This window comes from Tilletiopsis washingtonensis (assembly GCF_003144115.1).
Source record: "Tilletiopsis washingtonensis strain MCA 4186 unplaced genomic scaffold FA09scaffold_18, whole genome shotgun sequence".
Classification (NCBI taxonomy): domain Eukaryota; kingdom Fungi; phylum Basidiomycota; class Exobasidiomycetes; order Entylomatales; genus Tilletiopsis; species Tilletiopsis washingtonensis.
The window spans coordinates 157,738-175,543 of record NW_020312015.1 but is presented as its reverse complement, the minus strand read 5'-3'; the positions used below and the strand labels follow the sequence as shown (position 1 = coordinate 175,543).

The following is a 17,806-nucleotide window of genomic DNA, read 5'->3' as shown; positions in this document are numbered from 1 at the left end:
CCTCCCCCCTTCAAGCGTGGCCTGCCATGGCAAGCTTTTGCTCCCCCCTGCCAGCATCCGCTGCGTGCGCTTCGGCCTGAGACCAGGCGCCTTCGCTCGCGCGCCAAAGCCCAGCAGCGCCACAGCGGGGCGCGCGCGCGACAGAGGCAACAATGCCAACCCCCACCACCACCAACAAACTCACATAGTCCGTCAGGCGCACCTTGCCGCCCGGCGCCAGCGCGACGCCCTTGGGCAGGCGTGCCTCGTCGAGCGGCGGCTGCTGCTGCGGCTGCTGCGGCTGCTGCGGAGGAGGCGCCACGGGTGCGGGTGCGGGTGCGGGTGCGGCAGCAGACGCCGGCGAGGGCTCGGAGTGCGTCGGCGTCGGCGTCGGCGTCGGCTCACTAGCGGGCGCAGCGGCGGGCGCCGCATGCAGGCCCGCGGCCGCCGCCACGGCCGCGTCGTGCGCGGCGGCGTGGATGCTGCTCTCGTACGCGCGCCCGGGCGTGGGCGGCGCGAAGGTGTCGCTCATTGTTGGATGGGCGCGGTGGATGGGGTGAGGGGGGGAGAAGGGAGAAACAGACGCGCGCGATGCTCTCGGCGCGGCGTGTTCTTCTCGCGCTGCCTTGGCGTGTGCGCTGCGCCTGTGCGCTGGCGGCGCGCAAAGCCACGTGGCGCTCTCGCACGGCTCTCCCAGTCCGCTGGCTGCTGCAAGCGGCGGCGAGCGGCGCGTGCACGTCCCTCCCACGTCCCTCTCCCCTCCCACCCACCCCCTTCCCCCCCCTCGCCCTTTCCCTACTGCCAGCCAATGTCGCTCGCCTCTCTGCTCCTCCAAACGCCACCGGGCCAGCTCAGCTCCGTGTACGCCGACTTGCTCTCTCTCTCTTCTCTCTCTTCCTCGCACTCCTCTCCCTCATTCGAGGCAGCAGCACAAGCGGCGCTCCGGCAGCACGCCGAGGAGCAGCTGCTGCTCGTCGAGGCGCCCGCCGGCGACAGGGCCGTCGTGTGCAAGGAGACACGCGTGGAGGGCAACAGGTATCGCCATGTCAGGGGCGAGACGACGTTCGAGGTGGATCTGAAGAGCTTGGTGCGTCCTCTCTCTCCCCATCCTCACGATCGTTTGCCCATCGATGCTGCTTTGGGGGCGGCGGCGACGGCAGCGCACTTGCGTCTGCCTGGGCGGGGGGTGCCGGTTTGCCCGGTATCGCATTCTTCTCCCCCTCTCCCTTCCCTTCCTTCTCTAAGCCAGCCACAGTTTGCTGACCCCCTCTCCTCTCGCCAGAAAACGTCGGCGCCGCGCCCGTTGCGCCCCAACGCCTGGGCCGAGCCGCTGCGCAAGGCGCTGCATGCCCAGCTGGACGCCTACGCCCAGGACCACTTCGCCGACGGCGCCGTCGTCGTCGTGCCGCTCTCGCTGGGCATTGGCCGTCGTCGGGCTGCTCAGCCTGCGCAGAAGAAGCAGAAGGAGAAGGAGAAGGAGGCACTTGTGGTGGTGGTGGAGACGACGGAGGAGAGCGGAGAGACGGCTGACGAGCAGAAGGAGACGCAGGAGGAGCAGACCGACGCTGCAGAGGAGATGTGCGAGGCCGAGGCCAAGGAGGACACTCCGGCCGCCGCCGCCGCCGCCGCCGCCGAGCCGCAGGCTTCGGAGGAGGAGGAGGAGGAGGAGTCGCAGGACGACGTCGACGTCGACAGCGAGACGCAAGGCGCCACGCGCTTCGTCATCCACGTCGTGGGCAACAAGTACAGCCTGAGCAACTTCTGGTGCGTTTCGGTCGTCTGTCCCTCTCCCTCTTCTTCTCCTCCCTTCATTCTCCCCCCTTCAAGATTGCTGATTTCCCTCCGCATGTGCGGGGCACACTGCCAGGGCGGGACGTTGGCGCGCCACGTACACGTTTGACCCAGCGGCGCCGGCGCCGGCCACGCTCGAGGCCTCGCACCAGCTGCTGGTGCACTACTTCGAGAACGGCAATGTTCAACTCTCCGTCTCTTCCTCTCGTTCCCTCTCCCTCGGCACCGGCAACGCCTCCGCCTCTTCTTCTCCCGCTTCCGATGCCGAAAACGTCGATGCGCTCGCAGCCCGCATCGCCGCGGCGCTGCAAGCGGAGGAGGCGCGCTTTCACGCCAGCGTCGAGCGGCGCGTCGCCGAGCTGGGCGAAAAGGCGTTCAAGGCGCTCAGGCGCAATCTGCCCGTGTCGAAGCAGAAGATCAATTGGGACAAGGTGAGTTTGTGTGCGTGTGTGTGTGTGTGTGTTTTTGGCGGCCCTTTCCCCCCCCCCCCCCTCCCCCTTCTTTCTTCGCCTGCGCGCTGTGGAGACGAGAGACGGGGCTCTGGGGGGCGCCGCGCAAGAAGTTGCGTCTGAGTCGCTGGGCAAGACGGATGCGCCACGCACATGCCCCTGCCCTGGTTCCCGCAGCGCGCGCGCGCGCGCGTGACGCACCCCCCCTCCCCTCCTCCTTCTACGCCCCTCCTGCGGCTTTACTGATGCCCACTTTCTGCGCCCCTCTCTCGCACACACATACAGGTGTCCAACTACAAGCTCAGCGGCGAGCTTGCGAAGTAGGAAAGCGCGCGCCTAGCCCCCCGACGCCCGACGCGCGCGCCGCCGTCCAGCTACAGCAGCGAGCGCGCTGCGAAGAGGCGCTTCTCACTTCAGTTGAGGCGTGTGCGAGCGCGCGCGCCCGCTCCCCCCCATCCTTCCACGTATTCCACCCCCGCTCCGGCCCTCATGACATACTATGAAACGCGCGCGAGCACCGAGCGGAGACGAGAGAGGGAGAGAGAGAGAGGCTGCATGGCGTGCGAATGAGTCTGATATTAGAAGCACGCGTCCTCGTCGTCGTCGGCAAGACGAGCGTGGCTGACTTTGGGGTTGCGTAGTGCGCGTGTGTGTCGGGTCTACAGCGAGAGGGAGAGAGAGAGGGGGGGGGGGGGGGGGGGGGGGGGGGGGGGGGGGGAAGGCGGGGGGAAGAGAGGGAGCATCTAGCTCGAACTCGAGCCCAAGCCCTGCTCTGCCGCTGCCGCCGCCGCCGTCACAGCAGCGGGAGAGGGAGAGGGGCCGGGAGTGGGAGCGTTCGGCTGCGCTTGCGGCTGCGGCTGCTGCTGTTGCGCCTGCGCCTGAGCCTGAGCCTGAGCCTGAGCCTGAGCCTGGGCCTGAGCCTGGGCCTGGGCCTGAGCTTGAGCCTGAGCTTGAGCCTGCTGCGCCAGCGTAGACGTCTGCGTGGGCGGCAGCATGGGCGCGCCACTGGCCGCCGGCGGTCTTGCGCCGTTCGTAAGCGACGCGGCCTGCTGCTGCTGCTGCTGCTGCTGCTGCTGCTGCTGCTGCGGCGGCGGCGGCGGAGCTTGCTGCATCGGCGCTGGCGCAAAAGGAGCGTCGACGACCTTTGCTGCCGCGGGTGCGCAAGGCTGTGCCACCGGCGGCGACGGCTTGGCGCCCTGCGGCGCTCCACTGCGTGCCGCTGCAGCAGCAGGCGAGCCGAAGGCTTCGCGCGGCGGACTGGGTCCGAACGACGAGGAGAGGCGGCGCGCCATGTTCTCTGCGCTCGCGGCGCTGCTCTGCGGCGGCCGGCTTTGCGCCAGCGGCGCAGGCTGCGGCGAAGCTGCTGCTGCTGCAGCGCTCGAGCTGCCCGACGCAGGAGCAGGCGAGGGCGCCAGCGACGTGCCTCGCGCACCCCCGCTGGGCGTCGGACTTGTGGCGCGCGCAGCAGGACCGAGAGACATGCTAGGCACATTGCCGCTGCTCGAGATGTGCGGACCCGAAAGCGGCGAGCGTGCGGGCGCGTCGCGGCGGATGGGGAACGAGCCACTCGGTGCTCCGACGCGCGTGGGCAGCAGCGACGAGGGACTGGTGTGCGAGGCACTGCCGCTGCGCGCCGAAGGCGCGGGAGAGACGGGCGGAGAGGCGGCTACGTGCGCGCCGTTGGGCGTCGGCGTGCGCGGTGCGGCAGAGGAGGTGCTTGGTGCGAGCGGTGCGGCGGAAGGGGCGCTGCTGGCGGCCGGTCGCGGAGCACCGCTGATAGCGGCGGCTGGCTGCGCTGCTCTCGGCGCTCCGCTGGCAGAAGCCGAGGCAGGCGCAGCGACGGGAGCAGGGCCCGCAAGGCTTGCTTTCGGCGGCGAAGCAGCAAGATGACTGCGTCCGTTGGCTGCGAAGGCGAGCGCGTCGAGCGCGCTCAAGCCCGCGGGCTCGGCTGCGGCCTGAGGCGCAGGCGTCGCAGCCGGCGCTGCTTTTGGCGCAGCGGTCGTGGGAGGCGGCTGCTGCGTCGGCGGTGCAGAGGGCACACTTGGCCCAGAGACGGCCTGTGCGCCAGACTGCGGTGCACTGGCAGCGCTCGAAGACTGCGACGACACATGCTCTGGCTCGAGCGGCTTGACGCGGATGCGCTGGCGGGGCGAGTCGTTGCTCTTGGCCGTCGCCCGTCCTGGCCACGGCTCGTCCGCTCTCGGCGGGCGACACTTGGAGCAGTAGAAGTCGATGTTCTCCCAGTCGCGCGGCTTGCGGCGCACGGAGCGGTCGAACGCATTCCAGCACTCCGTGTGCTGCCACACGCCGCACGACTCGCAGCAGACGATCTCGCTCTGGTCGTCCGGGTTGTGGCCGGCTGCGCCGCACACCTCGCACGCCAGATCCCAGTCGTCGTCGGTGCCGCCTGGCAGTGGCTCGGCGTCCGCAGTGGTGCTTGAGGTGGCCGCGGCCTCCTCCGCCGCTTCGTCCTCTTCCGGCGCCACGCCGCCGTTGGCAATGATCTCGTCGCGCCGCCGCTTGCGCTCCTCGCGCAGTCGTTCGCGCTCCTCGCGCGCATCCGCCTCGCGCTGCGCCTTCTCCATCGCCTCGCGCTCGCGCGCGTAGATGCGGTCCTCGCGCTCCCGTGCGCGCTCCTCGCGCGTGCGATGCGCCTCCTTTGCTTCGCGTGCACGTTCCTCTTCCATCTGTTCTTCCGCGCGCAGCTTCGCCATGCGCTCCTCCATCGCCTCTCGTGCCAAGCGATCGCGCTCGCGCTCCTCGCGCTCGCTCTCCTTTAGCGCAATGCGGCTGCTGCGCTTGCGGCTCGCCAGTGCCGCCTCGAGAGCGCGTTGCCGCTCCGCTTCCGCGATGTCGGCCATCACCTTTGGCAGCACCGTGCTGCGCAGCAAGTCGTGCAGCGCGCGCTCGTCCGGGTGCTTGGAGCGCTGCCAGCGCGTGCTGATGGCCGTCCACTCAGCGCCAGTCACCGCGACCTGCAGCAGCGTGAGCATGGCAACACAAACGCCCACGCGCGCGCGCGCAAGGCACTCACAGTCTCGAACTCGATCCATTCGTCAGAGTCATCGGCCTCAGCGGGCGCGGCAGCCTCTTCAGCCTGTTCGTCCTTGACCGGCTCGGACTTGAGATCCTCCTCGATGGGCTCTGCCGCCTCGTGCTTCGCCGCGTCGCCATTGGGCGCCGCATCGTGAATGACAGTGTCGGCCTCGTCTGTCTTGACGTCGTCCGCGGCATCATGCACGGCATGGTCGCCATTAGAGCGTGCGTCGCCTGCACTCGCTTCTGGCGCTTCGGGCTTGACCTCCTCTTCCTCGGCCTGTTCTCCATTCAGCGCCCCGCCATCGCCCTCATCCGGCGGCTCTGACAGATCCGAGAGCTCCGAGTCCGACTCCAGGATGCCCGACGGCACCTCCTCCCAGTCGCCCTCGTCGACTTGCGCCTCTGCAGGCCCACGTAGTCTGCGCGACGAGCGTGCGCTCGTGGGCGCAGCAGCCGCCGCGCTCCCGCGCGTGCGCTTCGCCGGCGTGCTACTCGCCGCTGCGGATCCTCGCGTGCCTCTCCTTGGCAGGCCTCCCGACTCGCCGCGCGCCCGCTTCGCCGGCGGGCTCGTCTCGCTCGCCGCACCACGAGCGCGCTTCGTGCCGCGTGGCGGCGCCTCGCTCTTGGTGGGCGCCGCTTTCCGAGCACGCGCTGCCTCGACGCGCGCGCGCTTGGAGCCCTTCTTGGGCACGACCCGCGAGCGCGGCTTGGGCTTGGGCGCCGGCGGCGGGTGCTGCACCCACAGCCGGTTGTCTGTGCGCGGGGCGTGAGAGGTGTAGAGGCAGGCACGGCGGATGCTACCCACCATCAAACAGCCAGTACGTGTTCTCCTGCCCATCCCAGCCGATCGGGTCGATGCGCTAGAGGCAAGCGTGAACAGCGCACCACACATGTGCACGACAGCGAGACGCACCCAAAGCTCTGGCTCCTCCTCGCTCTTGACGAGCTTGCGGAAGCGTTCTGCGTCGACGAGCTGCCACTCGCACAGGCTATGCAACGCAAGGACCTGAGTATCATGGCGTGGGGGTGAGCGGCGCTCTGCGGCTCGCACATTGGCTCTCGGACGCACCTTGTTGGTGAGCGAGAGCGCAGCCCAGGAGAGCGGCGCCTCGGCTGTGCCGAACGGATTCACGTCCGGCGCACGCATCAGGTACTGTCGCCGCAGGTGGTGCTCCCAATTCGACGTGCTGTCGCGCGCGTCAGCACGGAAAAGCAAGGCCGACTCATGCCCTGGTCTAGCAGCTCGAAGGCGCTGCTCCCGATGCGCCGGTGAGTGCCTGACGGGCGACGAGACTCACTCAATCGTCTTGTCGAGCGTGAGTGTGTAGAGCAGCCGGCGCATGAGGTCTGGAATGACGGCCGTCTCGGAGCCATCCAGATCGCGCTCGAGCGCCTGCAGAGCAAAGGTCAGCACGGCCCGGGCAGCTGGCTCCAGCGTGAGGAGATGGACAGCAACACCAGCAAAGGTATGGCAGCCGTTGCCGGGCAGACATGTGGCGCAAAGCGGTGGCGACGTACTCAGGACGCATGCTGCTGCTCCGAGCCTGCCTGCGGCGTGACGCAACCTCCTCTGCTGCCCCTTCGCGCCTGCCCCAGGCACTGCACATGTCCGCGCTGCCGCTTCAGTCACGGGCCGACGCAGTGACAGTTCGCAGTCTGGCACAGGCAGCATGTAGCCGCGCGCCTGACCTTACGGGCCCAGCGACTATCCGCACATGCCGTCTGCTCCACTCGCAGCGGCCCACTCACCTCCGTCTCGAAGCCACTGACGCCAAAGGCCTCGTCGAAGGTGAACATGAACTGACACACGGCCGCAAACGTCCACATCTGGCGCAGGCGGCGCACGACGGGGCTCAGCGGCGGCTCGACGGCGGCCGGCGGCGGCGCATTGCGCGGCGCACGCGCCGCAGAGGGCCCGGCTGCAGCGGCGGAGGCGGCGGCGGGCGCCGAGAAGGACGGCTGTGAGGAGGCGAGAGAGGAGGAAGAGGCGGAGGAGAGCAGCGTGCTGGCGGCCACGGCGGCGGCACGGCGCGGCGGCGCCATGGCTGCTCGCGGCGGAACGCAGACGGTGTCGTGTGCGCGAGCGAAGAGCAGCGAGCCGCAAGCGCGACAGTGTGGAGAAGAACGGCGGCGGCGGGAGGTCGTGAGAGGTCGCAACGCAAGGTGCGCATGGCGCTCCCGCTTGCCCCGAGGCCGCGCCGGCCGCGCCGCGCTCATCTTCGCGCGCGCCTCGCCGCGACCCGACGCGCCTCAAGCCACGTGGCTGGCCCGCGGCAGCTGCACCCTGGCACGCGAGACGGCGTCGAGCCACGCTTGCTTCTCCCACACAGCGACGCAACAGCACCTTCACACAAGCAAGAGCACACGCAGCAAGATGAGAGAGAGGGAGAGAGCACAGTGTCATTGACGCAGAGGGGCAGGCGCGAGACACGGGAGAGTGAGGCAGGTGGGCTTGACGTGCGGTGACCTGCTTGATGGAGCGCAGAGCAGGGCGCTCGTTTGCCGACGGTGGACAAAGCGCGGAGGGCTGCGAGAGGCTGTGCGCCATCAGCACCATCTCTCTCCTCGCTGCTTGCTCACTCACCTCACTTGCGTCCACCCTTTGCAGCGCGGTCACCGGCGCTCTGGGCACGCGCAGCGAACGAGCCAGCGCCGACGTAGAGACCACTGATGGTCTGACTCGACTGCACGCGGCTGGCGTCCGACTTACTCATGCCGCCACTACTCGCGTTGCTGCTGCCGCTGCTGTAGCTGCCGTAGCCCGAGTCGGAGCCGGCGTACGAGCAGGTGCCGGACGAGGCGGGCGTCTGGGTGCCGCTCGAGTACGAGGCGGGCGCGCGGCACATGGCTGAAGAACGGTCAGCGAGCGTGCGCGGAAGGGGGACGGAAGGGACTTACTGATGAGCAGCTTGTGAAGAGGCAGTCGCGTTGGGAGGTTGAGCTTGTCGGAAGCTGTTGCTTGGGGGAGACGGAGCGCCATGCGGTCGTCATGGCGTCTCTTATGCTTCTGCCCTCGCGACACAGTCGTGCTCCTCGACGGGCTCCTTCAGCAGGTGCTCAGTCACAAGCTTTCACATCGCAGCCGATGCGGATGCGCAGACAGATTCTACACGACCGACGAGCCACGCTCGCCGTATGCCCCTCTCCCTCGCCTGCTCCTGGGATCCGAGCCGGATTGCCGGCAACTGCCCACACTCGGGCAGCGGATGCGCAGACAGACGCAAATCGAGAGCCTTTGGGTGCTCCGGCTGTGATGGACGACATCTTCTCTGCCAGCAAGCCGCGTAGTCTAAAGAGAGCACTTAGCCGGCAAGCGCGCCCAAGCGTCCGGAGGCACACGACGCTGGCGAAGCGTCGACATGCTCGCCGCCGCTTTGCTCATCACAAGCAGCAGCATCGCACTGAATGCCATCGCAAGGGCTGGGTGCACGCTTCCTGGACATAAAGGAGCTGGCACTGTGCAGCCCACGTGGCGGCGAGATGAGTCTGAGTGCGGCGCTGGCTTGGTCCAGCCGAGGCAGGCGGCGCCAGCGCGACGCGCCAGGCTCCAGCAACGGCGCAGCAGCCGCGACGCTGAAGCCCTTGCACGCGACTCGTGCGCTGTGCGCGGATGCAAAACAAGAAGCTGGCGCTGCGTCGAGGGGAGAAGAATGGGGGGGGGGGGGGGTGTCAGAGGTCGAGCAGGCAGTGCAAAAAGCGTGTAGACCCCACTGGGACTCGAACCCAGAACTTCCGAGGTCTGCCGCTGTCAAAAGAGACGCAATAGAAACTCGACACGCTGAACCATTGCGTCATAGGGCCACTAGGCACACAGCCGGCGCGCCCATGGCGTTTATGAAGCTTCCGCCGTGGACAATCCACGGTGGCTCGTCGTTTCTGCGTGCTCCTTGCGCTGCTTCCGGCGCTCCACTCGACGGCACAGAAGACGGAAGAGCTCGCAGTCTCTGCGCTGCGTCTGGCCGCCTGCGACCGCATGACTCTGCTCTACGAGCTCGGAGCAGACAGCGGCACTCAGCGAGGCCCGCCCCGTCCTGGCATGGCCCGGCAATCTCTCGCCGACGCGCGCGTGGCGACTTCTGCCTCTCCTCTTTCTCCGCTCGACACGCCCCGCTGCCGCCATATGCGGTTCCCTCCTTAGCGGGAACGGGAAGATATGCCCGAGCGAGGCACAGAGAGAGTGCCAATGAGAAACATCGACTGCGGGCGGGGATGCAGGCTGCAGCAGCTGTGGAGAAGAGATGCGGGGAAGAGGCGGGAATCATCCGAGGCTGAGAGCGTCAGGGCCCACCGCGCACGCCGTCCGGCTCGACGCCCGGCATGTCTGCGAATAGCAGCCATCAGCCCTTCAAAGCCAGGCACGGAATGGCAAAGAAGCAGGTCCTATGGCCCCGCATCCGCATGTCGTCGACCCGCACATCCGGGCCCCGCCCCTCTCTCGTCCCTCTCGCGTCTCTTGTTGCAGATGCAGGATGCAGCATGCCTCGCTCGCACGCGATGTGGGGCCAGGCGGCACGCGGATGAATGCGGCGCGGGCGGTGCAAGCGGAAGGCGCGCTGCCGCAAAGCGGGGTCGCGAGGGCTCGGCGCTCGCTCGGCGGCGCGAGGTGGGCCGCGGCAAGCAGCAAAACGGCGCTCGCTCTTGTGCTGTGTGTGTCTCCAGACGGGCCTCTCGCGCGGATGTGTGGAGCAGACGAGAGCGCAGCGCTGCTCTCGGCTGAGCACGACGTTCGAGGTGCGCTGCGTCGTGGGATGCCGATGAGCCGGCAGACGGCGCGGGCGCGGGAGGAAGCAGGAGGAGCAGGCAAGGAGGCTCGCTGCGGCCGCCGGCGGCACAGGGGCGAGCCGGGCAAGAGGCCGTGCCTGTGCCGTGCCGCGCGCGGCGCGCTGCGTCTGCGTGCCCGCAAAGGCAGGCGCGCAGCCAGGCTTTTGCCTGCGAGATCGCGGCTCCGGCGCGCGCAGAGGACCCACACGCGCCTGCGCCTGGCTGAGCTGAGCCACCGCACACCTCACTCCTCACTCCTCACTCCTCACTCCTCACTCCTCACTCCTCACGCCTCTCTCCCTTCACCTCTCGCTCCATCCAGCCTGCAGTCCCGTACCCGACCGCTCTCACTCACCGCACATCCGCGCTCAGCCGTCCGACTCCGCCTCTCTGTTTCGCGCCGTGGTCGTTGCATCTCGCCTTCGCACCTTGACTTTCGCACCTCGCGCCAACGCAGAGAGCAGGGCTACGCCTTGGACGGCGTGTATGAGCAGCGCCATCAGCGCCTGTTGAAGCGCGGCGCCCACCTGCATCTTCCATCCTCGCCCCCGCTCTCTCAGCGAGATGCAGCCAACCACTCTGCCAGCGCCGCTGCTCTCGCTCTCCCCGGCGAGCGTGGCGCAGCTGAATGATCTGAGCCTGGACCAGCTCGCGGGCCTCTGGACGCGTGAGTAGCAAAGATCAGAGCAAATGTGGCATGGTGCGTGCTGCGTGCACGGGCGGTGCGCGCTGCCAGTGCCAGGCACCTCAGAGCCCGGCTGCCGTTGCGCTTGTACTTCTCGCGCCATCCACCACGCCTTGCTCACGCTCCACTCCTTAGTCTTCACCAAATGCGGCTCCTCGCTCGAGTCGGGGCGTCGGCTCGAGAATCTCAGCTGGCGCCTGTGGTTCCGCGAGGCGCACCTGCTGCCCGCCGACTACGTGCTGCCCGCCGGCCTCACCTCGCAGCTCGTCTCGCCGTGCGACTCGACCCTGGCGTCGGGCGCGCCGAGCCGCATCGGCACGCCGTCGGGCAGCCGCGCCGGCAGCCTCGTGCTCGCGTCTGCGGCGAGCCGCGTGGCACAGGTGGCGGAGCAGCGCGAGAGGGAGGCGGCGGCACGCGAGAAGCTGCTGCGCCATCGCGCCGACGCCGAGGCGCGTCTGGATGGCCGAAGACGCAGCAGCCGGGCCTCTACGTCTGCCATTCGCCGATCTGCGTCGGAAGAGATGGAGGAGGAGGAAGAGGTGGATGATGAGGCATGGTCCGACAATGACGGGCAAGTCGACGCTGCTTCGCCGCCTCAGCTGCAACATCCCGCCACGGCCGGCGCCTTGCCTTCCACACGAGGACGTCCGGCCTTGTCGCCCATCCTCTCTCGTCGCCCTTCCTCCACCGCCACTTCTCTGCACGCGCAAATGCGCCCCTCGAGCGCCTCTGCCTTTGGCTCGCGCGCGAGGGCGCAGCTGAGCAACCGAGTGCGCACGAGGAGACCCTTGAGCTTCACAGCCGCAGTGGCGGGCCTGGCGAGGGACGAGCTGGCGCTGGGAGAGGGAGGCAGACCGAGCTTGGCGAGAGCACTCAGCGTGGATGGCGCGGAGAGGAGAGAGGAGAGAGCGACGAACGACAAGGGCAACGCTGCTGTTGGCAGCGCAACGGCAAGACCGGCACTGAGCGACAAGGCCACGCAGGTGGAAGAGTCGCAGGCTTCGACTTCCGCGGCGGCCGTCGAAGCTGCGCAGTCACCTTTGCGTGTTGGCAGTGTCGCTTCAAGCAGCGCAGCGCCTGTCGTCGCAGCAGCCGTGCCCACCAGCTCGACGTCGACATCCTCTCATCCCGCCGCTCCCTCCCTCTCCGCCGCCGCTCCCTCCCTCTCCGCCGCTCCCTCCCTCTCCGCCGCATCGTCCGCACTCGACTCCGCTCAACCAGCAGCCGCGCCGGCGGCAAGCAGCAGCGCCGCGACGAGCGAAATGCCTCCTCCTCCCTCTGCGCCCGTCCGCAAGCCCGCCGCTCGCGCGTTCCGCGAGAAGAGGGAGAGTGGCGGCAGCGCGAGTGGGAGCAGCAGTCATATGCGCGCTTCTGCCTCGTCTTCCGGCCTCGCTCGGCACGCTGCTGGCTCGGGCTCTTCCACGCACGTCGCGCATGCTGCGCACACGCACAGGAAGGCGGCCAAGTCGGGCACGGGCGCGGCAAAGGGCAAGGCAAAATTCTTCGTCGAGGCTGCGAGCGCGGATCAGGAGTTTGAAGACGAGTCGGGCGACGAAGCGGACGGCGCCGCAGAGGCAGCGTGTGCGGGGCAGCACGAGTCGCCCGCTGTGCCTCCCTCTTCCGCCACCGCCGCCGCCGCAGCAGGTAGTGCAGCACCTCGGCCGCCCTCTCCTCGCGGCGGCGGCGCAGACGCAGACGCAAGCCACACAGGCGGTGTGAACGAGCTAAAGCCCGTCGTCTCCGACCTCTCGCTCGCTTCGAAGTTGGCAAGAGCGGGCATGACGACTACGGCGTTGACGCCCGCGGCGCCTCTCTCGCAGGCACGCGCACCAAGTCCTTCGCCGACAGCTGCACGCGCCCCTTCGCCTGCGCCTGCACAGCAGCAGCAGCAGCAGCAGCAGCAGCGCGATGTCTCGCCTGCACGCGCCGCCTCGCCCACGCACAGCAACGCTGCCAGCGGCACTGGCAGTGGCAGCGGCAAGGCTCGTCGCCCTCGTTCTGAAGCTGGCGGCTCTCATCACCACGCTACGCACGGCCATGCCGCGCACGGAGCGCATCACGCACATGCACATCACGCACACGTGCACCACCCTGCGCGCTCCAAGTCTGGCCTCGGCCTGCATCGCGCCGCACATGGTCTGGGCGGCCTGACTGCCGCGAAGAAGACGACGCACGGACGCACGGCCAGTGGAGGCACGCGTGCAAAGGCGCCGAAGATGGAGCGCTCGACGAGCGACCGGAGTGTCGCAAGCTCGAACCCGCCGAGTCCGGCGATCCATGCCAAGGCTCAGCTGGCGCCTGAGCGACCTTCGCCGGTCGCACCGCTCGCTCAGTCACAGCCCGAGGCGTACGTCTCGCCGCCTGCCAAGCCTACAGAGGCGCAGAGGGCGAGCATTGAGCCGAAGGCGCCTGAGCAAAAGGCGCCCATCGCTGCGGCGGCAAAGGCGTCCGTCCAGCCGGAGGTGCAGCGCGCCGAGGCGGTGCCCTCAGCGGCACTCAACCGCAAAGGACGACCAGTCACGTTCATGATGGGCGGCGACGAGGACGAGTCGGAGGAGGAAGAGGAAGACGAAGCGCCGGCGCCGGCGCAGCGGCGGCCTGCTGCCGCTGCTGCTCCCGCCAAGCAGCAGCCTGCGCCGACGGCAGCTGCGATCCCTGCTGCTGCCGCTCCGGCTGAGACCGACGAGGAAGGCTGGTCGAGCGACACGACGGTCGACAGCGAGGAGGAGCGGCGCACGCAGGCGCTTGCGCGGCGCCGCGCGGAGGAGGAGCGGCAGGCGAGCATGTTCCAGAAAATCCCGGTGCGCAGTCACAGCGCCGCCGATCTGCGGCACGCGGCGCCCGCAGCTGCAGCCGAGACGACGGGCCCGAGTCCGATGCTCGACAGTCCGCCGCCCGTGCGTGGCCTGCTCAGCTCCCTCTTCCATCCCGAACAAGAGCCGCATCCGCCGCCGGGCCAGCTTGCGGGCCGCCCGCACGCCAGCGCCGCTGATCTACGACACCGCCCGGCCTCCTCTGCTCTCGCTCTCTCGCGCCTCACGCAGCCCGAGGCGGCTGCTCCGACGCGCTCTTCGCGTCGTGCAGAGCGAAGTAGCGGAGGAGGCAGCTCGCACGCGCCACAGCCGACGCGCACGCCCAGTGCTCATCCCGTGGGCGACGGCGGACTGCGCACGTCCAAGAGTGCCGTGGCACTGCCGGTGCTCAACACGACGGCCTCGCGCTCTTCGACCAGCATCAGCAGTCTGGCAGTCACGGCCATGAGCAACAGCGGCGGCAATGGCGCGACGTCTTCGCGTGCGCGCAAGGAGTCATTGCCGCATGAAGGCGGCGCGGAGCAGAGTGCCGCGCATGACGCAGCGGGCACTGTCAGTCCCGACGCGGCTCGCTCCGTCGGCAGCAGTGCGGCGCTTGCGCACCTCAGTCAACTCGCGTCGACGCGGCGCTCCTCGAATGCACGCAGCAGCGGTGCCCTTGCCTCCCTGGCGCGCCGAGCGGCCTCGTCGGATGCGCCGGCACCCACGCTCTCGCATGGCTCGCCCTCGGACCGGCCGCGCGGCCCGCCGTCGCCTCGCACCGAAGTGGCGGAGCTAGCGGAGGCGGTGCGAGCGCAACAACAGGTGCCGCAGCAGCAATCCTTCTCCTCTTCCTCCTCCTCGCCGCCGACGCCCGAGGCAATGGCGGCGCCGAGCGTGGCGCAGCATCGTGCCGTGCCGACGCCCGCCGGTCCCGCGGCCATGGCGCTGGCGCAGACGCCCCGCACGACGCGGCGCAACATGCTGCGCGACGAGCTGTCGGAGAGCATCCGGCAGAACCTGCTGTGGGAGCGGCAGAGCCGCAATCGCATGCTCGGCATCGGCAATCCCTCTGCGGCACGGCAGGCCGAGGCCTCGCGCGCGGCGCAGCAGGCAAACGCGGCGATTGCGCAGCATCACCAACAGCAGATGCAGGCGCAAGGAGCAAGCGCGGCGCACTCGCAGCGCCCGCCTGTCCGAGAAGGGCGCAACCAGACGGTCCTGGGCGGCGGCCCCCTGCGGCCGCTCACGAGCGCGGCGCCGCCGGGCGCGACGCGCAGCAGGAGCGACCACTCCGGCCTCGTGCAGCAGGAGCAGATGCGCCAGGAACGCCACGAGCTCGAACGCCGCCAGCAGCAGCAGGGAGGCAGCGGCGCAGCGACGAACAATGCCTCTTCGTCGAGACGCCTCAGCAGCGAGTATGGCAACTCCTTCCACACCAGCGGCTGGTGAGGCGCCGCGTCGAGGTGCCCTCGCCAAGCCCCCTTCTCTTTCTTTCTCCGCCAATCACACGCCCTCTCCTGCATAGTACTAATTCATCGATCCATTCCACCCCGAGTGCAAGTCTCTGTGCCCTGTGCTGCTGCGTGCACACCTACATGATGTGGAACGGCACCTGCGCCGGCACGTTGAACGTGACGCACTTGCTCTGCGTGAACTCGTGGATGCCGGCGACGCCGTTGAAGCGGCCCCAGCCCGAGTTCTTCATGCCGCCGTGATGCAGGGCCTGGTCGTCGTGCACCGTGCCGCCGTTCTGTTGTGCGCAGGCAGGGCAAGAAATGTCAGACGGGGCGCGCGGGCTGAGGCGATGACAAGGGCGCAACGCACGATGTGGACGGCGCCGGAGTCGATGGCCGAGGCGATGCGGTAGGCCTCCGTCTCGTCGCGGCTGTACACGGACGCGGAGAGGCCGTAGTCGGTGCCGTTTGCGAGCTGGACAAGGGAGCATCAGCAAGGCGGCTGACGGCGAGGCCAGGACAAGGGTGCTCACGTCGATGGCCTCCTGCTCGGTGTTGTACTTGATGATGCCCATCACTGCGTGCCGTCCATCAGCCCAGACCGCGCCGCCTTGCTTCGCGCGACTCACTCGGAGCGAAGGCCTCCGTCGAGTAGAACTTGCTCTCCTTCGTCAGGCCGTTGAGCACTACCGGCTGCACCAAGCTGCCCTCAAACGCCGGCTTGCCGCCGACCAGCTTGGCGCCCTGCTGGACTGCATCCTCATACAGACTCTTGACGCGCTCTCCCGAGGCAGCATTGAACAGCGGGCGCAGACGATGTGCCTCGTCATCCTTGCCCGAATGGTTCTGCTTGCGTCCGGCAGAGAGCAGCGAGGCTTGCTCGGCCATGATGGCGCCGATCTTCTGCGCGACGTCGTCGGCGAGCGAGGCGTGCACGATGAGGTTGCTTGCGCTCACTGTTCGCAGCCAGCTCGCATCAGCCAGCCGCCTCAGCCTTGGCAAGCGCAGTCGGACTCACTGCAGATCTGGCCCTGGTGCAGAAAGCCGTTGAAGACGATGTTGTTGGCCGCCAGCTCGACGTCGGCATTGCCCGTGACGACGATGGGATTCTTGCCGCCCAGCTCCATCATGCACGGCTTGAGGTGCTTGGCGCAGATCTGCGCGATGATGCGGCCCACTGCGGAGCGGGCAGAGCGTCAGATCGGCACGACGCAAGACGAGAGCGACATGGAGAGGAGGCAGCGCACCGTTTGTTGAGCCAGTGAAGTTGACCTGCGCCGCGCGATGTCAGCCGCGCCTGTCACGAGTCGCCTCCGTCCCATGGCTTACCCACCTTGCGCACAACAGGATGCGCGATCAGCGCCTGAGTCACTTCCGGCGCATCCTTTGTCGCGACGTGCAGCACATTGAGCACGCCCTTGGGCAGCCCGGCATCAAAGAGACACTGCATCACCGCCATGTGCACACTGTGTGCGAGCGCGAGCGACGCGCGCCGAGCAGGCAGAGCGGGCGTGAGCAGAGCAGGGAGAGAGAGAGAGAAGCGGGCGACGAACGTGGGACTGTACTCGGACGTCTTGAGAATCACCGTGTTGCCGCCTGCCAGCGGCGCAAGCACGGCACGGATGCCCAGTGTGACTGGCGCTGTCAGGTTGCGGGAGAGGTCAGCATCTGCAAGAAGTCAGGCAGAAGGGAGCGAGTGGGCCGCACCATTCCACGGAGCTGCGTGAGCAAGAGCCTCGAGGTCAGCGAATCGCTCCGCGCCGCTGAGGCCGATCAGAACGCACCAATGCCAAGCACACATCCATACGGCACGCTGTCCGCGCCACACGATCATGAGCATCGTTTTGGTCATGTCTCTTCAAGACTGCAGCTCACCGCTCCACGAGCATGCGCTTCCCCGCCGAGTCCACCGGTGCAGTCTCGCCTCGCATGGCTTGCGCCATTGCGATGGGCGTCTCTTGGAATTGAGCAGACGCCAAGACCTGTGTTGCACTGCCTCGCTCAGCTCGCTCCAAACGAGGCGCAGACCGCCCCTTGGGGAAGCGCGAGGCGTGCCACATGCCACTCACAGCAGTCTCAAAGCCGGCGAAGCCGCTGCTGGAGGCAGTCTCCTTCGTCTCGAGCGCAATGATCTCGGGAATGCGCTGCTGGAAGATCTCGCTTGCCTGTCCAGACCACATGCCTCGTCAGCCTCTCTCCTCTCCTCTCTCTCTCTCCCGGCGCACGGGCGTACCTTGAGCAGAATCTTGCGCCGCTCCGTCAGCGGCATCTTGCGCCACTCCGGTCCGGCCCGCTGCGCCGCCGCGCATGCTGCATGTGCCTCCTTGACCGTGGCGCCGCAGACGGTGGCGACGGCCGTGCCGGGCGCCTCGACACTGTCGACGTCAAACGTGTGCGAGGTGCACACGGCCTCGTTGTCGATGATGAGCGGCAGGGGCGACTGCTTGTAGAAGGGCGTGGACATGATGAAGAGAGAGAGAGGGTGGTGGTGAGGAGAAAAGCAGGAGGAGCCAAGCCAGCCGCTCAGGGTCTGCACTGGAGTAGAGGCGCGGTGGAGGCGGAGCGGCGCAACAGAACGACGCCGCGGCCACCACGAGCCGCAGCGTCGCCCGCCGTGACCTGCTGCCGGATCCATACTCCTCGTCTGCGCGCTGGCTCTTGTTTGTTTGTCTGTCTGTCTGTCTGTCTGCCTGCACGGCCGCAGCTCCAACTGCAGCCTGCAGCGGCGCAAGCTTCCTGCGCAGCGCTCCTGCGTGCGGGGAATGCGGATGCAGCGGCAGCGTGGCCAGGTGCAGCATCGCAGGTGGCCCAAGCGGCATCCGCACCGGATGACGCTAAATCACCGCAGCCACC

The 17,806-nt window shown here is 68.4% G+C and overlaps 8 protein-coding genes and 1 non-coding gene across 9 annotated transcripts in view; 3 read left to right on the top strand and 6 right to left on the bottom strand.

The window, feature by feature from the left end:
• The window catches only part of FA09DRAFT_300487 (S-adenosyl-L-methionine-dependent methyltransferase), a gene marked incomplete at both ends in the record, with an annotated part of 3,188 nt that extends 2,677 nt beyond the window's left edge, over positions 1 to 511 (bottom strand). The window contains one exon of the mRNA XM_025740337.1: positions 185 to 511. Within this exon, the coding sequence (XP_025596479.1) occupies positions 185 to 511 (327 nt within the window). The remainder of the gene's footprint in view (positions 1 to 184) is intronic.
• Positions 512 to 778: 267 nt separating this feature from the next.
• FA09DRAFT_331445 (subunits of heterodimeric actin filament capping protein Capz) lies at positions 779 to 2,727 on the top strand. Its single transcript, XM_025743030.1, has 4 exons — positions 779 to 1,066; positions 1,262 to 1,743; positions 1,847 to 2,201; positions 2,505 to 2,727. Exons 1-4 carry the CDS (start codon positions 788 to 790, stop codon positions 2,541 to 2,543), a joined length of 1,155 nt encoding a protein of 384 aa, XP_025596478.1. The 5' UTR covers positions 779 to 787; the 3' UTR covers positions 2,544 to 2,727.
• Positions 2,728 to 2,927: 200 nt separating this feature from the next.
• Positions 2,928 to 5,509, bottom strand: FA09DRAFT_95190 (hypothetical protein). Its single transcript, XM_025745915.1, has one exon. The coding sequence runs from the start codon at positions 5,270 to 5,272 to the stop codon at positions 2,963 to 2,965; it is 2,310 nt and encodes a 769-aa protein (XP_025596477.1). The 5' UTR covers positions 5,273 to 5,509; the 3' UTR covers positions 2,928 to 2,962.
• Positions 5,343 to 7,412, bottom strand: FA09DRAFT_95187 (hypothetical protein). The gene is made up of 5 exons (XM_025745914.1): positions 7,008 to 7,412; positions 6,557 to 6,651; positions 6,328 to 6,445; positions 6,064 to 6,264; positions 5,343 to 6,011 (listed from the first exon to the last, which is right to left on the bottom strand). Exons 1-5 carry the CDS (start codon positions 7,299 to 7,301, stop codon positions 5,547 to 5,549), a joined length of 1,173 nt encoding a protein of 390 aa, XP_025596476.1. The 5' UTR covers positions 7,302 to 7,412; the 3' UTR covers positions 5,343 to 5,546.
• A 183-nt stretch (positions 7,413 to 7,595) lies between these two features.
• FA09DRAFT_331443 (hypothetical protein) lies at positions 7,596 to 8,110 on the bottom strand. The gene has a single exon (XM_025743029.1). It carries the CDS (start codon positions 8,102 to 8,104, stop codon positions 7,844 to 7,846), a length of 261 nt encoding a protein of 86 aa, XP_025596475.1. The 5' UTR covers positions 8,105 to 8,110; the 3' UTR covers positions 7,596 to 7,843.
• FA09DRAFT_95143 (hypothetical protein) lies at positions 8,010 to 8,907 on the top strand. The gene has a single exon (XM_025745913.1). The coding sequence runs from the start codon at positions 8,248 to 8,250 to the stop codon at positions 8,701 to 8,703; it is 456 nt and encodes a 151-aa protein (XP_025596474.1). The 5' UTR covers positions 8,010 to 8,247; the 3' UTR covers positions 8,704 to 8,907.
• A 53-nt stretch (positions 8,908 to 8,960) lies between these two features.
• FA09DRAFT_t40 lies at positions 8,961 to 9,059 on the bottom strand. The gene has a single exon. It is a non-coding gene; the product is annotated as a tRNA-Arg (tRNA).
• A 1,202-nt stretch (positions 9,060 to 10,261) lies between these two features.
• Positions 10,262 to 15,048, top strand: FA09DRAFT_331442 (hypothetical protein). The gene is made up of 2 exons (XM_025743028.1): positions 10,262 to 10,686; positions 10,840 to 15,048. The coding sequence occupies exons 1-2, from the start codon at positions 10,584 to 10,586 to the stop codon at positions 14,946 to 14,948; spliced, it is 4,212 nt and encodes a 1,403-aa protein (XP_025596473.1). The 5' UTR covers positions 10,262 to 10,583; the 3' UTR covers positions 14,949 to 15,048.
• Positions 15,049 to 15,090: 42 nt separating this feature from the next.
• On the bottom strand, positions 15,091 to 17,417 carry FA09DRAFT_300337 (aldehyde dehydrogenase; the record flags this gene model as incomplete). The annotated part of the gene is made up of 13 exons (XM_025740331.1): positions 15,091 to 15,249; positions 15,324 to 15,428; positions 15,487 to 15,530; positions 15,583 to 15,909; positions 15,972 to 16,130; positions 16,201 to 16,225; positions 16,287 to 16,419; positions 16,507 to 16,594; positions 16,661 to 16,672; positions 16,738 to 16,766; positions 16,829 to 16,935; positions 17,023 to 17,118; positions 17,187 to 17,417. 13 exons carry the CDS (start codon positions 17,415 to 17,417, stop codon positions 15,091 to 15,093), a joined length of 1,515 nt encoding a protein of 504 aa, XP_025596472.1.
• Between the last annotated feature and the right edge of the window lie 389 nt (positions 17,418 to 17,806).